General features: G+C 44.4%; 1 protein-coding gene across 2 annotated transcripts in view; it reads right to left on the bottom strand.

The window, feature by feature from the left end:
* The window catches only part of MTREX (Mtr4 exosome RNA helicase), a 1,095,475-nt gene that overhangs the window by 104,272 nt on the left and 966,958 nt on the right, over positions 1–24,245 (bottom strand). For both annotated transcript variants that reach the window (XM_069627280.1, XM_069627281.1), the window contains exon 24: positions 12,067–12,123. In XM_069627280.1, coding sequence (XP_069483381.1) covers positions 12,067–12,123 — 57 coding nt within the window. The remainder of the gene's footprint in view (positions 1–12,066; positions 12,124–24,245) is intronic.

The following is a 24,245-nucleotide window of genomic DNA, read 5'->3' as shown; positions in this document are numbered from 1 at the left end:
GCCGCTGCCTTAGCCAGTACCTCTTTGAGGAAGGGTTGGTCATCTACAGGCAATTCATGCACCGGGGGGGTGGGGGTCTTTAGGAATCAGGGAGTCAATGTGGTAGGCTTCAGCCGCCTCCTCCTGGTCCTCGTCATCCCCATAGTTTGGTAATCAACCAATTGAGGTTCTGTTTCATCGCAATATGAATCAGGGTGGGAAGGTTCAACCACAAAGGGGTCTGTGACCAAGCCCTGTACTGGGGCTTCAGAGCAGAGTTTCTTAGCAGGGGGCTGAGAGGACTCAGGTATTGCCTTGGACCCCGAAGGGGCAGAGGTAGGAGGGGTGTTGGAGTAACTATGAAAGTAATTAGGGTCCTTTTCATAGAAGTCAGCCATGAATGACATCCTTCTCATGACCCCATCAATGTCTGCAGAGTTCCATTCTTTAGAGCTAGGAATAACAACATGTTTTGGTTCCTCCTCAGAGCCCATATCTTGAGCAGTGGGAGGAGAGAGTTTACTCGTAGTGGTAGGATCTGTGACCTTGGACTTCCCTATTGATTTAGGAGATTTATGCTTCTCTTTATGAACATGGTGTTCTGAAGATGTCTTATGTTGTTTATCCCCCTTCCCATGACTAGGAGTGTTTTCCAGTGTTTTTATGGGCCTCCGAGGGGTTCGACACCTTGCGTCGAGTTTCAGAGGTGGGATTCGAGGAAGGACGCCGAATCTCGGATGTACGGTCAGACGCTACGAGTCTTGCCTGTGGAGGTTAGAGGCCGGAATCGTCATCTGACGATCGGGCCTCAGGAACCATTGATAGTGTGACACCTTTATCAACCGAAGACGGTTGGCCTTTGTCATGAGAACGGGAACACCCAGAGGACAAGGATTCGTTGGACCACTATCTTGGTGTCATCCGGTGCCAATCGCTCGACGCGCGTGTCGAGTCACAGCCGGGGCTGATGTGCTTAGTGGAGGTAGTATGTGTAGCGCTTTTACCACCGGGTGTTGTCCCCACAACGTGGCCGCCGGCCAGTCCTCCCGGGTTAGGGGCCTGCGCGCGGGTGTCCGAAGTCACCCCTTTGCCTTCGTCATCCGATTCGGCGGCGTTGCTGCCATCGCTGAATGTCCCTTCCACTTTCATGGCCTCTAGCTTCCTGGCGTAGGGGGCCCAGCGTTTAGTTGGGCGGTCCATAAGAGTTTTCATCTTGAAGAGCTTGCAAGGTCGACAGGTAGCCTCGGAATGGTCTTGTGGGAGACACGGATTGCACGTATTGTGCTCATCCACCCAGGGAAACTTCCTATTACACTTAGGGAAGAATTTGAATGGAGTACTCTCCATATGTTACAAAATGGCAGCGGGCGGGTATATGTACGTAAAGGTGGCAAAGAAGCCTGTATGACCACCCCCCACTCTCCCTACTGTACAGGGCTGAGGCCAGAAGCCTTCCAAGGCCCGAAGTCCGTCGTGGCATCCCTCGACGGCTGGCTTCCTCGATCTTCACCGGCGTCGATCTTTGGCGTACAGTGGACATGAAAGGGGAAGTGCTTAACGGTAATTGTTAACTATAAACGGATAAGAGCCGAAGGAACTCCGCAACATGCGTCTGACTAGTATGGTGTAAAAAAACAATCTGAGGGACATACACACGTGAGGGATCATGGGAACAGTGGACGTCACACTAGGGATAGTATTACTGGCACGCCCTGTCGACCTCCCTTTTTGAGTTTCGAAAACAACAACTACTCTGCAGCTTCCACTAGATGTCGGCCTATGCACAGCATGTGATCTAAGCAGATTCCACAAGCCTCAGAAATGTATATACACACACACACGTCCACAACAGGTATACCGCTGTGATAATTAAATACGCTGCTATGCATCAGTTGCACTGAAAGCGCCTCATCTCCTTTCTCTTTCTTTTCTCTCTATTGTCTTGTCTCAGTTTATTTACCATACAATCGATGTGCATGGGTCCAACAACTCCATGTCAAACAAGCAACGTTGTCCTCTTCAGCAAGATCCTCTTCTAACTAGGTTTTCCCACTGTATATATGTGTAATGCATTGGGTGGCTAGTATATTTGCAATTTCTATGTTGGCATTAGGAATATATTTAGGATGTAGTTTTATATGGAATATAGATATAAAAAGGAGGGTAGGAAACACAACTAGAGGTAATAGATTGCTAACTAAGGGCCCTGTGCGATATCCAACATTTGAATCGTACAATTCCAAATAATAACACTGCGGCCGCAGCCCATGACGAAAAATTTGGCATAACTCTAAATAATAAGAGTGTTGTCCAACAATGTACGAGTGCTACAAATCTCCATGTTATTGTTTCCTAATGTTATTTTTATTAATGTGATACAGTTTAAATATAAGCTTTGCACAAAAAAAATTAAAAAATATTAGATGAATAAAAGAAAAATACAAAGAAGAATAATTGCATTAGTAATTACATTAATAAGTTGTCTAAAATAAGTTCACATTTCGTATAGTTTCCTAATGTGTTTTCGAACATACTTGCGAATGATACTTTCTTTTCTAATGGATCAAAACATCTTCACAGACAAATTAGAAGGGTTAAATATGATCAATATCAAGGACTTGGGTAGATACAATAGAAGACGTGCACCATCCAGAGTTAAATAACCGGTTGTATGCAGACATGAGCTCAGTGGGGGAAAACGATAGTTAATGGATGTTTTAATGTGTGCTCCTCAATTCCACAAGTGTCGGGAGCCCCCAAAGTGTTAATCCCACAAGAGATCCCGATTGTGGAGGCCCAATGCTTACTGCATCCAACATGGTGTAGGGTGCAAAGCACTTTCCGGGCACGAAGTGTATGACTAGAAATGGTGGAACCTGATCAACTGAAATGTGCTAAAAACTCAGTGAGTGTGCAGTGTTGGCAAAGGCCATATCTAAAACTGGAAGGTGTCAAGTTTGTGGCTAACAAACGGCAAGAAACACCAATGAGCTGCATGGCAGAAGGGCTAGTAGGGTTCGCGGAAGAAGTGATCGATAAAGTGAGCAGTGAGTGCGACATACTAGAATGGGCAAGTGGCAAAACTCACATGGATCGAGGCAATGGAAAAACCTATGAAAGTGCAAAAGGAGGAAGAATACGAACTGCGTTTTTACAACAAAGGGAGTGTCCTCGCGGGGGTCAAAAGAAGGTGCAACAAAACATTCCAGATCTTAAAAAGGGGACAGCTGCCATGATGTACTACTGGAAATGAGGCGGAAAACGGGTCCTTTACTAATATAATAGGAGCCCTGCACATTCTCTACACTCACATGCAAACAGTAGCAGGCATACAGGAGACTGATTTGTTTTATGAGCTTTTTTCTTGGGCACCATCCTGGATGGGAGCGATCGTGAAGATGTTGATTCCCGTGGTCCTGTTCGTATTGGTAATGTTCTGCATATACAGGGACAAATTGGGAATATTGGTAGAGGGTGGGCACCACATTTGGTGGATTGTATCATATTTATGGAGCACCTCGGTACAAGAAAAACCCTGTCACAGGGAATATCGATACTATACAGAAAGGGTTCAAAGTTGCCCTTGAAGCTACCAAACATTCTCTTAAACCCCTTAAACAAGGGTATAATTCACATTCTTGTCAAAAATTCAAAGTATTTACAATGATTAAATCACTCAATCACATCTCCTGTTGCCTTTCCTTGTCATGACTCAGTAATGGTAATTCTTTAAAAGGCAGTAAAATCCGCCATGGTGTCCTATAGCCAATGCATTTCAGATTTGTATCCATCTTCAGGGCTAAACACTGATAGAGTCTAGCAGTATTTGCACAACTCATGGAGGTTGAATGGCCATGTAACAGACACCATGGCGGAATGTTGGAATACCGAAATTTGCCAGAGAAGTCCTTTGCAGGATAAGCTGTCAGTCCCCATAGTCTGAGCCAAAATACTGTACCACGAATCTCCTATCGTGGTAACCTAATTTCGTAGTTTGTCAGCCCACTGGATGGCCCAGGGACACTTCCGAAGACTTCAATTGGCCTGGGACACCAGGGGACGCTGGGACCAATTGTTCCTACCGGTCCAGGGGTCCAAGCACCAGCAAGGGTCTTCTGGGATCAGCAGCTGGACAGGGCTTGTCCGTGACTTCAGTAAGAGTTGGTCGCCAACCTCATCAGGTCTTCACAGCTGCACGGGGTGCTTAGGTCCTCTCTGATGTGGTGGAATGGCTGCAGGTCACCTCTTTTTATCCCAAAGTCAGGTGAGTGATCAGAGTCAGCCCTCCAATGGCAAGATCTGCCCCACACATGCACACCAGCAGTGGCCCAATCCTGGTCCACTGCGGGTCTCATGCGAGCATGCACACCAGGCATTCAGCTATGTGGATTGGGACCAGACTGTCCCCACCCATTTTGATGGGACCCCACACTGAAGTCTTGCACCAGCCAGTGAAAAGCCAGTGTTTTCCCTCGGCAGGGCATGACCATAAAAGGATTTTTCTGATTGTCTTGGGAGGATAGCTTAGGGTCAACGTGCTCGCCTTGGAAGCAAGATGACACGGAGCAACACAGGTTCGGTCCACGCTTAGAAACCCCAAGGTATTAAGCGCGTTATAAATAACTAATCATATCTGGCAGGTCAGGAAGAAGGTTGAAAGGCACGATGGCCAAGGAACAAACGAAAAACCTTGCGGCACGGCCATGTTTGGACACTAGACTGTTAGTAGCCAAACGCGGACAGGCTAATAAAAAGTAAGAAAAGCTAACTACTGCCACCGGTTTGTCCATTAGCACATCCCTTTGAGTGTACTTTAGGGTCATACAAATGAAACCCCTTTGAAAAAAAGTAACAATGTCAAATACTGAGGGATACAATATCCCAGTACTGACAGCTGGAAGGACTGGTCAGTTTCCCAAGTAGTAGTTTGGGGGTCAATAGAATATGGAGGGAATGTTGCGAAGAAAAGTTTTTACCAACAGGAATGGGGACAAAAGACCTTGAAAAAAAAAACATGGAACTAATAATGCGACCGCCATAGATTACGTTTTTACCTCACTGCTCTTATTTGAGGGTTGTTTGGGGTTTGAAGTATGCAACACAGTGTAGTGGCCACTCCCTTAAGCAGCACCTTCCAATTGGGAAGGGAAACTAGAGAAAATACCGTAGCAGTCAGTGCTTATGTCAATCCCTCAGGTAACCACCCTAGATGGAGGCAGGGGAAAATGAATACTTTTAATCAGATCCTGAGGGGCTTTAACAGTCATTGGATATTGATAATGTTAAGAGTTTATCAGTGGCCAACTTTTCTCATTTTTAAAAGTAGAAATTATGAATTTGAAAAAGGGGCTTAAACAGAGGTTTTCTCTGGTAAGGACGATGGAAAAAGAAAGTTCAAAGGGCAGGTACAGTTAAGGAAAGTTGGATTGCAAAGACATTCGTCTGCTTAAAAAGGAGATGCTTATCTGGGTTTAATTACTCATAAATGGAGAAAAAGTGAGGCAAACGCACAAAAATTGGCTCAAGGGTCAGGGAGTGAACGCTATGTCAAGATGTTCAATGGATGTTGGGAGATTCTAGGGAAACAGGACTAAAGGGCTTTCTTGAGTCTGATGGTTGATGATCCTGGCGCTCAACAACTTAGGCAGGCAAACCCCATCCCTGAAGATGTATGGTTGGAATACCTCTAGGTTATATTTAGCTCCAGAAAAAAAATAATATAGAGGAGTTTGTGTTAGAGCCTAGTGCATGGCCCATGGTTTTCGATAGTGAAATACTAGAACGGCTTTTAAGGGCTGTTAAACCGTCAATGATGGTGGGTCCTGATGGGATATCCAATCTTATTGTTTTGAAGGTTTATCCAGGTCTATTGGGTGCTTTATTTAAGAATATTCTTAACACTAAAACCATTTCTGAATCCTGGAGGACAGCAATTCTCCTACCCATCTACAAGAAGGGCGATGGGCTATCCTGTACCAACTATCGACCCATCTCCCTGTATCAGTAGCAAAACCATTGCCTCATTAATACTAGAGGCTTTACGTTCTTTGACATGGGACAAAACAAAAGAAAAATGTTGCCCAGCCCACATAAAGTAGTCAGGGAAAAGGCATGGTGCGTGTTGGCAAAAAGGAATGTATATTATGCTTCACATGCAAAATACACAAACATTTGAAAAGAAAAGCCCACTTTGCTTCCATGAAAACAGCAACAATAAGTAGTACTTTGATGTGTCATTTTTTTAGATAATTTCCAGGCGATTTTGGTGATATAAAATTAATCCAAATGCGACTTAGGGAATTGTAATGGCAAGCAAACACATTTTCCTGGTTGCTTTTAACATGTCCCGAATGAGAGTTGGCGTGCTGGTTAAGGGTAAAATTAAGCATATAGGTACATTACATGTTCCCAACTATTATGCTTTTTGTAAAAATGGCTGAAATGCCAAACGCCCATGCAAAATAGTGCAGACCTGGCTGTCGTTTTATTTAATTCTCCATGATTAACTGAAGCAGAATCTACATATAAATTATGGCAGTTACTAGTAAAATTATGAAGTTTTGTTACAAAACTAAGGTTTGCCCAAAAGCTGACTTCGAAATAAACAGGGATTTCAAAGGAAAAATGTCATACGTCTGTTCCAGACTCCTAAAGCAATCCTTAGAGAGACTGGATTTGGGAGGAGCGAGAAGGGTAACTGTCCAAACCTATTTGTGAGAACTCTTGCAGGGTACTCCCCACGATTGTAAACTTGATGTCATCACTGCTATATAAGGTGGATGCACGATGAGGAAGGAAAAAGGAGGGCTCCTAAAATTACCATTGTGAAAAGAGCTGCTGAAATGTACCATCCGACAGCCACAAAGAAAAACCAAAGGGAAATTGCAATTGCATCCGAGTGGAGCAGTCTATGGCTGGGAAGGCCTAAAAGCTGACTGGGTCTTATGGTGGAGAGGGGGAGGCGATCCTTGAGAGTGGAGTGACCAGATCCCTGCCCTATTTTTCCAGAGGGTCTTCAAATGAAGCTGGCTGCCCTGAACTTTAAACAAAGGTTTTCAATGTAACTAGACTTGAGCCCTTGGTAACCAAAAGATTGGGTGTGGGGGGGAAAGGTAGATCTACTGGCCTTAAATCCTATCCCTTTATAGTGGTTGTGGGGGGGGGGGACATTCTGTACACCCAGAGCCTATTTAACAAAGAAATATTAATTCAATGAATTCCCCTTAGAAGAACACTATGGGTGATTTTTGTTAAAATTCTAAATTAACAAACCTCATTCCTAGTGTGTGCTGAAAATGAGACTATGATGTAATCAAAAATTAAATTTTGCCTGTTAACTCAGACTTTTTAGGAAGAGGGGTGCTTTTGTTCCTAAGCCCAAACTAAAGAAATTCTCACCATTTTACCATCCAGCTTCCTTAAAGACCATTCAGTGAGGGGGTCTGAAAACAAACCTAAATCATCCCATAATTATTGTTAACCAAAAATGTGGGTGAAATCATAATTGCCATATGCATTTGTACCAATCTACCAACCCAACTGCTCGTCTTTTAAGAGTGCATGAAAGTCAATATTGTACAGCACCACACATTTAAATGACTTTCATCGACCAGTTTTATTATTTCTTGAAGAATAAACTGTAAAAAAAAAAAAAAAAAAAAGTATTTTAATTTGTGCTTTTTCCAACCCCTTGCTGTGATTTGTGTAACAAGAAGTTCATTGGGAGCCACAAAGAAGGTGGCGTGTGTAGTTTAGTGTGATTTCTATTATCGACGATTCAAATACATACAATCCATTTCCTGTACACCAGCATGGTTCTTGGCTCATTGGAAGCTCCGGGGGAGGAATCCAAGGGGCATGACAGTAAACAGATATGGTGAATAAAAGAACTGACATTAACCGTTTATTGCGTTAAACTTAGCTTGGGGAGAGAAGGAACTCCCTATGTTGAGGGTGGTCTCTCAAACCGTTGCATGTAGATGCAGATTGCTATTCATTCTCAAAGTTCATGGTATGATTAGATGGAGATCGTAATCTCTCCAAGTTAGTTTCCACTTTCCGACAAGTGCACCTAGGCTGTGTCCTGGTGCCTTTTCAACCTCTACCTTTCAGATATGAGTGAATGGTTGGGAGCAGTACATTCCTATGCACTGCGCTTGGGACCCATGAAATACCATGATCTGGTCCTCTTTGACCAGACTCCTATTGGGCTACAGGAGTCTTTAGATGCACTGACTGCTTTCATGGATGTGCACGACATGGCAATACACATCCAAAAAACAAAGGTCATGGTGACTGGTTCCAGGCAGAAGAAATGCTCCTTTAAATGGTTAATCAAAAATGTAAGATTAGACAAGTGGACCAATATACATACTTGGGTTACACCATCTATAGTTGCCAAAGGGAGAAGAAACATCTGGAGTGAATTAAAAGGAAATGTGTAGCATATGCATCCCAAATGAAGTTAATTAATGGCAGATATGGGAAAATGTTCATTACAGCCGGTAATTACATGCTACACAGCGAAGGTGTTACCTGCTATTTATGATACAGGCAGTTTATCATAAAGACAGGAATCAGAGTATGTCCATCTTGAGGATCAAATTTGGCAAAGGGCACTGGGGTAACCAAAGAGTGTTTCCAGCTTCTGTAATTCGACAGATACTGGGGTTACTGTCTATGAATGCGTGACTGAAGTGGAGGTCCCTTGCTGTGTTTCGGCTTAGTAAGCCAACCTTGATTATGTGGAATAAGAATGGTCAATATTTCACAACCTTTAACCTCTATTGGACAGTCAATGGAGAACTTCGAGCGGCCCGAGCCTTACATTAAACATTTCCCTGCCCCATTAGTGAAATAAATCGGTGATTTTGAATAAATCTTTTGTCGACAATGGAAGGAGAGGGTGCTAGTTGTAAAATGGAAATGGTACAAAGAACACTTAGGTTTTCTATGGACTAGGGGGTTCTATTGAAACGCTGGAACACCTTCCAACGCTTTGTCCTCAAACAGTATTGGCAAGATGTAAATATTTGAATACATTTTTAGATAATAGGTGGTTGTGGGTAATACATTCTGGGCCGATTCGCGCAAGTCAGCCCTCTGTGGATTCCCACAGGTGTCCTTTTTTCGGAAATGCATGGGGGTCCCTGTTCTCCTTGGTGGCTTCAACACCCTAGGCCGAAATCTGTATGGTGTGCACATGAGCCAAATTCCTGAAAATCTTTTGTGCGAAAAGACTTCAGGTTACCCACGTTTTAGGCTTTTCCCTTGGTGCACCGGTAGGAGCGCCAACACATGTGAGGTACCATTTGTCGGGACACATGTGGGAACGCGGGACGGTAGGCCATGTGTTGTTGGCGGCGTGTTTCGGTGGGTGAGCCGAGTGAAATGTGCGCAAATTGTGGGTCTATTGCCATATTTCGGACTTTGCCGGGGGTTCTGGGGTATACAATCTGGGCCGATTGGCAAAAGTCAGACCTCTGTGGATTCACACAGGTGTCCTCTTTTCAGAAATGCATGGAGCTCCCAATTGTTCTTTGTGGCTTGCACACCCTAGGCCCAAATCTGTATGGTGTGCACATGAGCAAAATTTCTGAAAATCTGTTGTGCGAAAAGACTTGGGGATACCAGTGTTTTAGGCTTTTCCCTTTGCGTCCAGGTAGGTGCACCCACACTTGACGTACCGTTTTTGTCAGGACACCTGTGGGAACGTGGGACGGTATGACATTTGTTGTTTGAGTGGTTTTCATAACATTTCAACCCATTTGCTGCTGCCCTTTGTCACACAACCCTTTCATTTCCCAAATGTGACCTACATTTAGTCGCTGCTTTAGGCACTATACACTTTAACCTGTGTAAGTAACCTACCCTTCAAAAGGTCTGCCTGTGCTCTTTCAAAAAATGTATGCTTGGCCTTCCTCACCACATTTGTTTTTCTTATTTACACATGCTAAGTACGTCTGTTCAGGCCATAAGCATAAAACTCCTGTGTACCCTGGCTCCGTTTTTTGGCTTGTGGTAGTGTTTGTTTTGTTAAACATTACAAAAAATGTGTTATTTCCTAACTGCAACAGTCAGGGGAATGTAGCGGAGCAGTGTTCTCAAAATTCATAGAAGCCTTTGCCGTACCAGGCCAACCATGACCACCACATACCTTTTTTCCGGTCATTTTCCCACTTTTCCCCCAAACTATGGAATTTTACCCTAACACAGTGGTTGCCTGACATGCGCAAATCACCCCTGCCTAACCTTGGAATTTTGTCTACTTTGCAGAAATGTATGCCTTTCTTTCCTCCCATTCAGCTCTCCTACCCTTTTCTTCCATTCCGTCCACGCATGTCCTATTGGAAAAAAAGGCCAAAATTGCCTATTGCAAAACGGTTAACCATATCAAAATATTTGTTTCGTTTCCAGTCAACCAGTTCTTAAAAAACAGGAAAATGGGGAATTCAGCACAGCAAACCATGTGTTCCTAGCTCTTACAAGGAAAAAACACACAGGCTTCTTTGTACATCATTCTATTGGCATTTTTGGAAAAAACCCAAAATGTTGTCCCTTTTTGGTTATTTTCTCTCACCTCCCTTCAACAAACTGGGATTCCTGGGTGGCGTTCCGATCGCCTATATGTGGGAAAAAAAGGGGCCAATTGTGGCCGAGATAGCTCTTGTAACAAAACAGAATGGCGACATATCGAAATCACTGAAAAAGGGATTGGCACGGGGGGGGGGGGGGGGGCAGGGGGAAGCTGGGACAGGGGGAACCATAGCACTTAAGGGGTTAAACCATATGCACAAATAAATAAAACAAAAAAACAGTTTCCCTGTACTGATAGTCTGAAGAACTAATCAGTTTCCCCATAATAAATGAGCAAAAGGGAAGTGAAGCTGAAGGTGCTATTGCTCTTCAAAAAGTCAGGACAGGTCTAAAACGGAGCCAAAAGAATAGGGTTCCATAGGAAACTATGGAGGGGAAGTTGCAAAAGGAAATATTTTCTAAACAGTTATACTCCCCTGAAGGCAGAAGGGCCATAACATAACAGGTGTATTTGTAGAACGCACGTTCACTACCAGAGAGGAATTTTGGCGCTAGACAGATAACAGGTGTTTATTGTTACCCAACTTAATGGTACTAATTTTAAGGACCGCAGAAGGATGTAGGGCTGAGTGGATCTGCCGGGATTAAAACCTGTGACCTTGAGGTCAAACACAGGCCCCTGTAAAGGATGTATATTAGTTCACCCAGTCACAGAGCCAGCAAAACCTTGTGGGAAGTTAGACATGGACATTTGCCACAATCCCTGCAGGACCTGACGCCTTCAGAGTATTAACCAAGACTTAATGAGAGGTGGTGGGTGGTTACAATAATACACATGATGAAGCCTGATCCAGCCCAAGAGCCATCTAAGTAATGGAACTGTGTTGGCAGGGTCCATCACCTTTTCCTCCTCATGCATTGAAGATCAAGCAACAAGAACAAGAGTTTTTGTATATCTGTAGGTATCCTTTCCCTCCAATGCAAACCCATATGCTCAAACCCCTGTTGCGCACCCCCACACCCATTCATATTCACCTAACCAACAAAACAGCCACCAACTTACTTACACCTGACTAATTCACCTACTTACCCACACTCCCTAAGCTTCAGAAATCCCTCAACCATTCTCTGTGTGCAAGTGCAAGAGGCGGAGAACATTTTGGCTGAGTATATGTTCAGAACATATACTTGTAGGGGCGCAGTAAAGCCATCACTGGTGCCTGTACATATACTCAGATAAGCCACCCGCTCAACTTGCACCCATACCACACAGACTTACCCACCTATATGCAATTCAAAGAAAAAACATACTTTGCAGATACTGTACATTTTGAAACCCTAGACAATAAGCAATATCTTAACCAAAATGTTTCAATAACACCACAGAAATGTGGTGCAGTGTTTAAAATAATGGGAACAAATAGCCACAAGCATTTATGGCATATTCACCACAATATATGAGAAAAAAAACATTTAATATCAGACAAACTGCTTTGAATGTGCAGCAAATTTGCCAGGAAAGGCAAAGTAACACTAAAATTATTACCATACCTGCATTTGACGAAGGGGTCCAGCCAACTGCTCAGTTAACTTGGGCATTTCACTTGACTGCAAGAAAGTAGGCAAACAAAAAGTCAGATTCTGGTAGAAATCTGAAAAGTAAAACTGACAAAAATACTGCAGTGAACTATTCAACAGATTCTCTGTCATGGAACAACCATTGCCTTCCTTCAATACTGTTCACATATGTATCTACACTAGGTTATGTAATCGGCATATGGAATTGAGGTCAGCAAGTTGCATTTTTGACATCAAACTACAAGTAATGGCTTGGTGCAGTGCTGCAGCAATCTTATATTTTGTCTTGTAAAGAGTTGTTTCCACTGTTAAGGATTTCAATCAGGCGACACATTTTGGTCTCGGCCTAGTATGTAGCGCACAACTGAGATGCTTTTCTCATTTTATGCAGATTCATTTTGAGATGTTACACAACTCGTATCACACCCCCTTTTCAAATACGCCGGGCCACAATGGGCCATGAACCAGGCTGGTTGGTGAAAATGCTATATTTATTTTAAAATTCAAAAGATATCATACCATTTTTAATATGGGGCAGCAATCACTAATGGGGTGATAATTACAATGAGGATGTAAGCGAAACACTTGGTTTAACCTTCTAGTGGAACAAATACACAACACCAGGGACTAGGAGCACTTTTTGATTTAGGAAAGATAGCACCCAAGTTAAAATTTCCCCCTGCAATGTTCACTCAACCCACAAATAATGGAATTCTGAATGGATGGAAAGACACAGCAGGTAATCGGGTATAAGAGGCAGACAACTGAATCCGACCTTCCCTCACCAAATAAGAGTGGAAAACCCCTTGCAATGTTATGAAATGACACTCGGAAATGGACAATTAATGTGCGGTTAAAACTTTAAGGAAAATACAATTTCTCACTAAAGCAACAATGGATAGACACTAACAATCACAAGCAATGGATTACCAAGGGCATATAATTCGAAAAATGAATGGAACATTTTAAACATGTTGCAGCTAAATGACAAGTGTAAAAGTAGCATTTTCTTAATTCCCATTTTTAATTACCCAAACTGTTTCTAATAAAAACGGGTTAAATACTCTGATTTGGAGTGCGGTTGGGCTGGGGGATAGATCTGCATCACAGGTACACTCTAGAGTTGAAAATAGGTCTCTAGCTATGAAACTGGATGAGTGCAAGATCTAAAAAGATGCGTTTTGAGCAAAATGAAGCTGTGAAATAGGAAAGGAAATCAGTTGTGACAAGAACAGTTTTACTCTAAACTAGAGTATTCAGACTAGACCACCAAAGACGGACACAATAAAATCCAAGGTTGATTCACAAATTCAACCCTGTCACCCCAGCGCACCCAACCCTGGCGGAAATCAGTCCTATCACTTGAAATCTGACTAAGGGTTTAGGATTACAGAAGACAAAATTGAAAAGAGATGGCGCTAGCACTTTAGGAAGTCATGGGTAGGGTGCACAGATAATTCTAACAGTTTTAACACGTTATCAGGATAAGGATAGGATGGCTTAGAGACAGGGTCAGACTGGGGCAAGAAATAGGCCCGGTCAGCCAAAAAGAAAAGTGGCCCACCCCTCGCCTCAAAAAAGTGGCCCATCCCTCACCTCATGACCCTTGAACTCTGATGACATCAATGTCATTTGTACCCACCCCAAAGTGACATCCCGGTAGCAATGAAACAACCTTTCACCCCTTGACAAAACAGGAAGTGGCATCAAATAGCATTGTTCCCAAGTACACTAAATCACTGTGAATCCAAGCAGACGTCCAAGGCCAAATGATATGTTATTGTATAGCACTTACGCCTAAGCTCTTTTATAGAACAAATATACATACAATATCACCCAACCTGTGTTGGTACTCATTTATCGACCCAAGAAGGACGAAAGGCTTTTTGAAAGAAAAAAAAAAATAGAAAAAAATATTTTTTCCTTCCAAATCGGCCCAGGCATGGCCAGAAACCGGCCCCCACTCCCCAGGGATGATTTCGGCCCAGCGACGGGCCAAAAGGCCGAGGGGCCAATCCAACCCTGCTTAGAGAGTGGGATAAGGACAAAGGCAAGACAAGATAGGTTATGGGTTTATATGGGGTAGGGATAATACTGACAGTCCACTTTTAGTTTTGGGATTTTTGGCCCGTCAATGGTTCTGGTTACTACACAGCAGTGCGCCTGGCAAAGGACAGCTGGCCAGGTCGGGTCACCGGATGGCAATTCTGGTCACTGGATGGCACAGGTACCTCTGGATGCAATTAGTGGGCAAGCAGTTAGTGGGCAGCAAGCCAGGCTGGTTCAGGATGCTTCCCAAAAGAATACTAGAGCTTTCTGTTAGGCAGAAACCTGTGCAGTTCCCTTTGGGACCACTGCAAAAGATTTAGGACTACAGGTGTTCGGCAGTAAACCCACTTGGTAGCAGTCTGTACCACACAGATTCACTTGGTAGCTGTGGCTGAGCAGTCAGACTTCCCTCAAGAAGAGTTTGGCAGTATACAGGGTATTCACAATAGGTCAAGAGCACACAATAGAACAAGTAAACACTGACCAGGGCTTGGTGTAAAAGAGAATTATTTATTTAAAACCACATCTAGAAAAACACAGGCACTAATAGTAAGCAATTCAAAAACACGGTCACTAAAAGATATACACTCCCTTAAAAGAATATTAGACAAGTCTTACGTAAAGCCCCACTTATTTTCAGACAACGGTGAGCGCTTAACGTAGATGGCACTCTAATAGTTCGTTTTAAAAAAGGGAGAGAAAAGCAGAACACAAATTGAAACAGATCCCAACACTTTTACAAGAACATAGCAAGAGAGGAAGGCAAAGTAAAACCGTGAATTCAGAGTTAGTAGGCCGGATCCGCTTTAAGAGGATCCAAACGAAATGTGTCCAAGGTCACACGGTTGCAGTGCACAAAAGTCTTGTAATGGTTCAAAAAGAAGTTGGATCAAAGAAAAGGGACCAGTTAGAGGGTCAAGGCGGCCAGCCCAGTCCAGAAGGTTAAGGAGTTATTACCTTGTTGCAATCTTTAGAAAGGGAGGCCTGCCGGACACGGTACCTTAAAGTGGTGAGAACGCTCCAGCGGGGGCAGTTGTTCCTGGCAGCGGGTGCAAGTCGGTGCTTCGTCCGGAGGAAGAGAGGATCTCGTCGTGGAGGAAGACAGGGGCCCGTTGCACTGCCAGGGAAGAAACCAGCCGTGGAGTTTCTCAGGTACAAGGAGCGGTCCGTTGATTCGCGGTTCAGTGGTGAGTGGCTATCCGGCCTCCGGGGTGCTTGGCACGGGCAGTTCGACCACAAACCGGGCTGGGGTGCGAAGAAAGAAAGGAAAACTGGTTGTGCCCACCAGTCAGGGGAAGAAGCCTCTCCAGCCGGGAGATCTTCTCTGTCGTCGGGAAGTGGCGAGTCGGTTCCGCAGGGCTCCACCGGTGGTGTCGTCGTGGTAGGTCAGCTCAGCTTCTCCCTCGTCGGATTCTCAGGTCCTGTGGTGACTTCTGAAGTTCCAGTCCCCAAAGCCCTGCTTTTATGCAGAAAACCCCCATTCACTCAGCCTAGCTGTCACTCAAAAATGCTAAGTGGGGAGCCGGCCGCTCACCCCTTGGGCCAATCACACAAGAGTGCGACTTGTTACCACGGTAACTCGGTCCAGGGTGCCTAAACCCCCTCTGACACCCACTGTGGTACCCAGACAGTGGCACCACTTTTGGAGGCTTCTGTGGAGAAGCCCACCAAAAAGTGGAACAAAGGGCTTGACTTGGGTTGGAGTCACAGAAGAGAACACAAACGCCATTTTAGAATAGAGTCTTGCCAAAAAATACCAACTAGAGAATTAATATTAATTAAAAAACCAGCAGTATGTTCGAGGCTATGAGAATAAAATAATGAAAGCTGGTAGCCTCGAACAATGGGAAAATCCCATAGGAAAATATTTGCGGTCAAAAATAAAAAGTAGTTTCCACTGCCACCAGCCAAAACTCGATCAGGGGAGATGCAGACGTGCCCCCTCGACTAACAGACCCCGGGGCAATCGAATTGCCCCGACCAGTACGTCCACAATATGATGGTTTGTACTGGTTTCTGTTAATAATTTGGGACTAGTAAAGCCAATGGTGACTTTACATGCCCTGGGAGACAGTCAGTCCCAGGGTATGGAGTGTATGGTGGGGTGTCACTGCACAGAGGGTGCTGTGTAACACACATAGGAAAACCACATGAGACTCTAGGGAGTAAAGGACCCCCATAGCCCATAAAACACATTACCAATCAAAGGAATACCATTAATCATGTCCAAGAGTGGGCGAAAAAGAGTCTCTCTTGTCAGGAGGAAAAAAAAACAAACTCCAGAAATCCAGCAAAGCTGCTGGGGGACTCACTAGGTTAGGACATTCAGCCTATAGAGAGAATTCTCCCCAACACTTTCCCCTTTGGTTATTTGGGATTTTTAGTGGGATTTCAGAATCGAGGCCTTGCTGGAATAGGACCAGCACTGCTTTGGTTTTGCAGTGGGCCCTGGAGTAGGGTCAGCAATGCTTTGGCCTTGTAGTTGGGATCTGGGCTCAGCAGGATGAATGGCACAGGAACACCGGCACAGGAAAATCAGGAAGAGTCCGTCTAGAGTCTTGTCAGGGACTCTTATTTATAATGTATAGTGACATCATAGACTATATTGCTGGGCAGGCTTAACTAAACACGCCTCTAAGCAACTGGATTGAACAATCAATGTTGGCTGCCTCCCCTAAAATGTGACTCAGTTTAGGAGGTTGCATTTTATGGTGTAAAAATACTTCCCACAGACCTTTTTGCCAAAAATCAGTCAACTGAATTTACACATTTGTAGCATCTTAATAAATTACATAATCAGGTTACATATTTTATGTAGAGCATAGCAGTCCAATCCTGCAATCTGAGAGACATTGTTTTGTTCATTTAATACTTTAGTAATTTTGAGTATGAAAGATTGAGCCTAAAAATCCAAAATTTTAAACACGTGTGGAAGATCATAAGGGATGCAAGTATAAAAATTTGCATTGGCATCATGGATGCTTTTCTTGTAATCCGCAATACTTTGCCATTTCTATTCCCAAGGTGTCAGTGAATTCTACCATGTCTTCAATGAAAGCTCATAAAACCACATTTAAACTAACATTTTCGCATTTTTACATAGTCTTGCTGCAGAGATAAAAGTCATTAAAGTTTATTTATGAAATGGTCTCAGGAAGCAAATGGCAAACCTTTGTCACTGGACCATTATTTCTTCAGCTGCCACCAAATGTCATTTCCTTCAATGCAAGGTAGGGGTTTGCAGGTTTATTGCCCCTTCCCACTTCACACTTCATTGTACTGGGAGTTCCATTGTCAGGGGTTTCAGCCCAGACTAGATTCTTTCCAACCTAGTAATTATCAGTGGGGTGTTAGTCTGAGAGTTTTTATGGTGGGGGAAGCCTTGGCTCTGCCAACTGGAATAACCCTTTTTTTTAAGAGCTTGCAAACTCCAGCCCAGGTGGTTTAAAACCTTTGTTTTCTTATTTGGGGTCCTGAAGTAAAACAAACCTGTGGAATAAAATAGCCCATGTGTGTATTATCACAAGCAACAAAACCTCTTCACATTGCTAGCGAAATCAGGCATTCATTCAACAGTTTAGTTTTTAAACAGGCATTTTAAAATGAGCCCATTTTGATACACGTGCAGTGAAAAGCAGGCATTTCATTTTAAATTCGGTTTTGCATCTCCATCAGATTCCCACCCTGTCTTGCAGCTATAGTTATTTTCTTGAATGCAGGAGTTTTGTCTGAAGCACAGATGCATTGACACTGACATGGCCCCCCGACAGCTTGAATCTCTTTGAACTACTGAGCTTTGATACTTTGTGATAAAATGAAAAGTGCGGGAAAAGTGAAGTTCCTTGTTGATTTTTCTCAGAGTTGCTTTGACAGGGCCTGTCATTCCGGGGTCATGCTTGGTTTTGCTGAAGCACAATGGGGATATGAATGGGCATGGTCGGGGCCTTATTAATCACAGTGGTTTAAGGACAACAGATGGAAGTAGAGTCAGAACAGCATTTTTTTTAAAGGTGAAAACTTTTTTTTAAATGGGGACTTTGGTCTGGCAGCAAAACAGCGCTGCTTTTTCACTCTGTTTATTTATATGTAAGAACACACTGGCAAGCTCCCTTAGTGTGTCCCCTTGTTCCATCCTGCCCACCATGTGCTTGGCAAGATGGTCCAGGCATCCATTTGTTGCTGCAAATCACAGTTTTGAGTCCATGGTGCTAACTGGAACCAGCACAACCATGTTGCTGTTTGTTGAAGCTTAGCTTGGTTTTGGAGAAATTCTGTTCAGTGGGTCAATATAGCCCACACCACGTCCTAACACTTTTGCTAAAAAACGCAGATCCCCAAGATCTGAGTGGTCAAAGTTCAGGATTGCAACCTTATCAGGGGGGGGGGGGGGGGGGACTGGAGGGACAGGGGGGGGGGGTATAAAAGAAATGGATGGTATAGCATTTCTGGTTAGGAAACGGATAGGAAACATGCGTTACTGTGGTGCAGAGTACCAATATTCAGGTTAATACCTAAATGCTTTTTTTTTTTAGCAAAGTTCAAAGCTCAGTTTTCATTTCTGACTATGAATTGAATATGTTCAAAGGCCTGGAAACCTTTAGAGATGCCTTCATATTTGAACTGTTTGATAGATTGATTGGGTGTTGCATGAATGTAAAATTTTGGGCACAGGCAGCATCAGCAGGTGTCGTTCTCACACAGAAGATTTTGTAATCAATTATGACAAATGTTAAACTGAATTTAGGTTTTATGATCTTTGCTTTTTATTTTAAACACTGATCTAGCTTGAACCATGTGCTTTATTAGGCATTACTCATATATACTCTGCTTTTAAAACTGGGTTACTCCTTTAAGTGTAAAAGCGTGCGCATGGATGCTAGAATTTATTGGTATCCCCTTACCAAATTACCAAGCACAGAAACCTTTCCATTTGAGGCCATATGACTTGGTGGGGAGGAGCTAGCGCCTTGGCTAGCGCCTTACTGCACCTCCTGCCACCCCTCCCCCCAAACGCTTTACAATTAGGCAAGCCTTCTCTAAGCACTATAGCAATGAGAAAGCTTTTTCATGCAAAAATAATCACACGCGCGTGGCCAGGCACTAAATGAAAATAGTATTTAAATATAAGGTGCAAATAACTATTAGTTGAATGAATTTGTAAACATGTTACATTGTATTTAGTTTCTCAGAGCACAGTAAAGAGCAGAATCCTCTGTGCCAAAAGGAATGCAGCCTGTGTTAAAAATAGACTACAGGCACTGCCGTAGTGTTCGCTAAGGCTGGGAGAGCACACAAGGTAACTCGGCAGCTGTTCCCTGTCCATCAAAACACACAGGCAGGCTGGGGCTCATTTACAAAATGTAACAGTATGGGAAAACAGGGTTTTTAGGAGAATTACTGGACCAGATAAAATATAAGAATATAGAGTGAAGTGTTGAGGGTATGGTGGGACGGTGCGTTTATATATAAATGTTTATAATATAGCAAAATAAAAAAAATGAAGTGACAATGTATTCCTGCATAGGCAGCAGTATACCAAGTAGGTTGTAACCTGGCCATGCAAGAAGGAAGACTGCAGCGGCACTTGTAAGGCAAGAAGAACAGTTCTGGATGAGCTATGCCAGTATCCAGTAACCAAGTTGAACAGTATATAAGGCGCCTGCTTGGCATCAGTCTGGAGGAGCCGACCACGTAAGGACAGAATGATGGTCGGGGCAGAGTGCTTTGATCCCCCCCCATCCTCATTTTTGTACAGATTAAATTGTTCTCCTTGCAAGACAAAACTCTTGGCCTTAATTCCCTATAGGGATGAACTTTAATCTGGACAAAATGTCCCTCCACTTCTGGGGGATCGCTAGACTTACAAACTCTGCAAAATCTGGAGCTTTGCGGTTAGCCATAGGGATTGTGGATCATCACAAAAGATTTCGCTGTGGTTTGCGAAATGAAGTACAGGTGTTGTGTAGCCAAATCAGTTGATTGGCTGACAGTTGGATTAGGTCAGAGTACCACGTTTGGCTTGGCCAGTTCGGAAGTGATGAGTATTACTCGGCAGGGAACACATAGGAAAACCGGTTGATCTGTGGTAAGGAGAATGCGCTTTTCTTTAGACTGGTGCCAAATAGGTCCACAGACTGGTGACCCCACGACTGAAACAGTTGCTGCAGGTGGCTGTCATCGATTTCCCACTCGTAGCTTTGAGATGCTTTCCTGCTTACACAGTCTGCCACTTGGTTCTGGACTCCTGGAAGATGGAATGCTTGTCGGGAGACGACGGGCAGTATTCTCCAGTGCCAAAAGTGCTGTGACTCTTGGGACAAGGTCCAGGACCGTGTTACCCCTTGTTTCCTGAGGTAGTACATTGTCGCAGTATTGTCCGTCAGGAACCTTCAATTTTGCGAAGAAGGATTTCAGCGCTGATCTTACTGCCCTCAGCTCCAGGACGTTGATGTGGAGAGATGTCTCGAGTGGTCCACAGCCCTCCGACATGGAGCTGGTCGATGTGGGCTCCCCAGACCAACATAGACGCATCGGGGATGTGCCCTGTGACATGGTAGATCTTGGAACGGGTTGCCTTTCATGATGTTGGCTTCGTCCACCCACCACTGAAGCCTCTGGGCCGGTCTGGTTGAGACTTGCACTTTGTCCCCCTCCCCCCATTTTCTCGAAGTCTCGGACCAACTTGACTCAATTCTTGCAGGGCCCCAATGTGGAGTCTGCAGTTCGGGATTAGCTGGATACAAGATGCCATATTTATTTATTTTTACATTTGTATCGCGCACTAAACCCAGGGGTATCAAGGAGATAGTTGCATTCAAGGTTACATGATAGTCAGCTATGTGCAAACAGAAATTAAAGAGTTACTTAAAGAGCCAGGTTTTCAGCAGTTTTCCGAAGGTCCAACAGGATTAGTCTGTTTGCAAAGTAGGGGGAGCGTGTTCCAGAGTTTAGTTGTGGTGCCTGGTAAGCTGGATCCGCCTGCTCTGGTGAGTCTAAATTTTGGCTGGATGAGTCAGTTGGTGTAGGCGTATCTAGTCGGTTTAGAAGATTGGGCTCTATTGAATTTTTACAATAACAAGAGTTAAAGGGGAGCTGTGTTGGAAAAGCATTTGTGGGTGATTGATATTGCCTTTAAGGTAATCCGTTCTTGTATAGGGAGCCAGTGTGCCTTTCTCCTGGCTGAGGTGATGTGATCACGCATGGGAATGTTCAGTGCCGAGCGGAGAGCATTGTTCTGGATTACTTACAGTTTGAGAATGCTGTGCTTGGTTGTGCCAGTGAATAAGACGTTGCAGTAGTCTAGCCTCGAGCCTATGATGGCGCGGGCGAGGTGGCTTTCAGCAGACAGGGAAGGTCTGCAGGCATTGATCAGTTTAATGGTGTGAGCTGCAAAGGAGGAAATGGTGAGGACTTTTCGTTTAAGTGATAAAGGGGCATCTAAGTGAACTACTATTGTCTTCACTGACTGGGTTACTTGGATATTTATACCATCTGTTGTGAAAGAGGAGTGTTGGTGATTAAAGTTTTTTTTAGGACACAGGGAAGGCCGAGGAGTAAGGGTTCATTTTTTTAATTGTTCAGACCGAGCTGGCGGCCATCCAGGCTTGGACGGCCCAGTATACAGAGTTTAGCTTTGCAGAGTCTTGAGGGTAGTAGGCTCATAAGGGGAGTAGAATCAGAGTATCAGCAGCATAGTTGGTGTAGGATATGGAGATTGCGTCAAGGAGGTCGAAGAGCACTTTAGTGAAGATATTGTATAGTGAAAGAGAAACGCAAGAACCTTTCCGGACACCGCAGGAGATAGGTGGTGGGGGGCTGACATGGTCTGCAAAGACTTTCAATGATCTGTCTTTTAGGAAGGAGGCAACTCATTTGAGGCCTATGGTGAGAAGTTGGCAGCCGAGGAGAGATGTTGAACTAAAATGTTGTGGTCTACTTCATCAAATGCGGCAGAGGTCGAGGAGGAGCAGAGAGCTGGCTTCCCTGCATCCTTGATCTCTTCTAGCTGGTCCTTCAGATCAAGAAGTGTTGATTCAGTGCCATGACCTATGCGGTCCCCAGGACGCATTTGTACTGTGGTATTTCTGAATTTTCCAGGTAGGCTGCCCTATCCAGAATCTTTAGGAGGAAGGGGACTGTTCTATGTCGGTAGTTTGTGGGGGTGGTGGGGTCCAATGAAGGATTTTTTAAATAATGGGAGAACACAAGCTTCTTTGAGGCTGGTATGGACGTAGCAAAATGTGGGGGAGTTAATGAATGTTGCGATGAAGGGTATTAAGGCACCCGCGCACCACTACCGCCACCGCATGTACCTTACAGGTGGAAGAGTCTCCTGTGGTGGCGGTAGTTCCTGGCAGTTCGGGAGATCCAGCAGAGGAAGAGAGGCTCTCGTCGTGGCGGAAGGTCCGAATTACTGCTCTGCCCATGGATGAAACCAGCCACAGTGCTGCCCAACGATTAAAGGTAGGCTCCTTTAAATCGCAGTCCGGGTGGACGGGTGCCTGGCTATCCGGTCTCCTACTGCTTGGCACTGGTGATTCGACCAAGGCAGGTCCTGGAAGGCAATTGGCGAACTGGTTGGCCCCACCAGCTCAAGGGAAGAAGACTCTTGCAGGTGAAGATCTTCGAGTCATTGGAGAAAAGTGGTGAGGATCTGCAGCAGGGCTTCACCGGTGGTTCAGTCGTTGTGGAGGTCTTTGGCTTCTCTCCTCTTCGGCTTCTTAGTTCCAGTGGCGACGTCTTGTCCTCCAGTCCTTAGGACCCTGCTTTTATGCAGCAAGACCCATTCATTCAGCCTAGATGTCACTCACACAGTGGGGTGGCTCTCCTGGCGGGAGAAACCCCCCAGCCTTTCGTGGCAGAGTGCTACTTGGGTTGCGTAGGCAACCCTGTCCAGGGTGCCTATTCCCCCTCCCACACATCCTGTCTACCCCAGACTCAGTGGCGCCGAGAAGAGGGCTTCTGTGCAGAAGACCGCCAAAAGGACGAACAAAGGATCCCCGACCTGGGTTAGGATTATAGAGAAAGACACGAGAAAGAAATTAAATCAAAGTTCTGCCAATAAAAACCTACCGGAGTAAAGTTAATATTAAAATAAACAGGCGGTATGTTAGAGGCTGTCAGTAAAAGTGTTCGCCTCGAACAATGGGAAAATCCCATAGGAAAATATTTGCGGTCAAATATTTACGGTAGTAACCACTGCCACCAGTCAGAAACTTTTGAGAGAGGGACTCCTCAAAGATGAACACTAGGGAACTATTAACCCTTCCCAGTACCTCCATAGTAAGATGGGTTGTACTGGTTTTGTACCTAAGATTTGACTAGTAAAGTCAATGGGGACTTTACATGCCCTGGGAGACAGTAGTCAGTCCCAGGTTATGGAGTCTATGTTTGGGGGTTGCTACGACACCCCTGTGGCACGGCATGGAGGGTGCTGTGTACCACACATGTAAAAAGATGATTCCTATGAGGGTGAGAAAAACCCCATATACCATATGCACACAAGATAGCCTAAAACACACACCCAAACCCAAAGCAGAAAGACCGCAAGACTGACCAAAGACTACCGGAAGAGACCACAAAGGTACAGGGGTAGAAGGGAGCAGCGGGATACCCTGACTCAGCTGAACAGGGGAAGAAGGGAAGCCCGGAGAAGCAAAGTAACCTTTATGAGCCCTCAAGAAAAAAAGCAAGGACGACGGATTTGGGACCTGCCCACCAATGAAGATTACCATCACACCTTCGTCATCGCAGTAACTAGTGAATCAGGTCTGCCACGTTGTCATGAAAGAACCATACGAGTTTGAGACCCGTATCCCAAGGTTTGAAAGCAAGGTGAAACAAGGCGAGAGAATCATCGCAGACCAGCGGAAGGGAAGAGACCTTCCTGGTGTTGTGAAAACTGCATGGAAGAAACTAGGTAAAGACATTTTCCCTGGTGTTTGTAACCACAGTGAGAAGCCCGAGTGAGACCAAGAGAAGTTAAACATTCTCTTGGCATTAACATTTTTGAGTTGGAACTTCACATAACTTTTAAGGCAGAGAATTTTGCTACTGTGGAATCTTGTTTTGCATCGTTTGGAACTTTGTTTCGGTACAGGTTG

This window comes from Ambystoma mexicanum, chromosome 6p (assembly GCF_040938575.1).
Source record: "Ambystoma mexicanum isolate Mex_15411 chromosome 6p, UKY_AmexF1_1, whole genome shotgun sequence".
Taxonomy (NCBI): Eukaryota; Metazoa; Chordata; class Amphibia; order Caudata; family Ambystomatidae; genus Ambystoma; species Ambystoma mexicanum.
The sequence above is the reverse complement of the archived record's forward strand: the minus strand, read 5'-3'. Positions and strand labels throughout refer to the sequence as shown.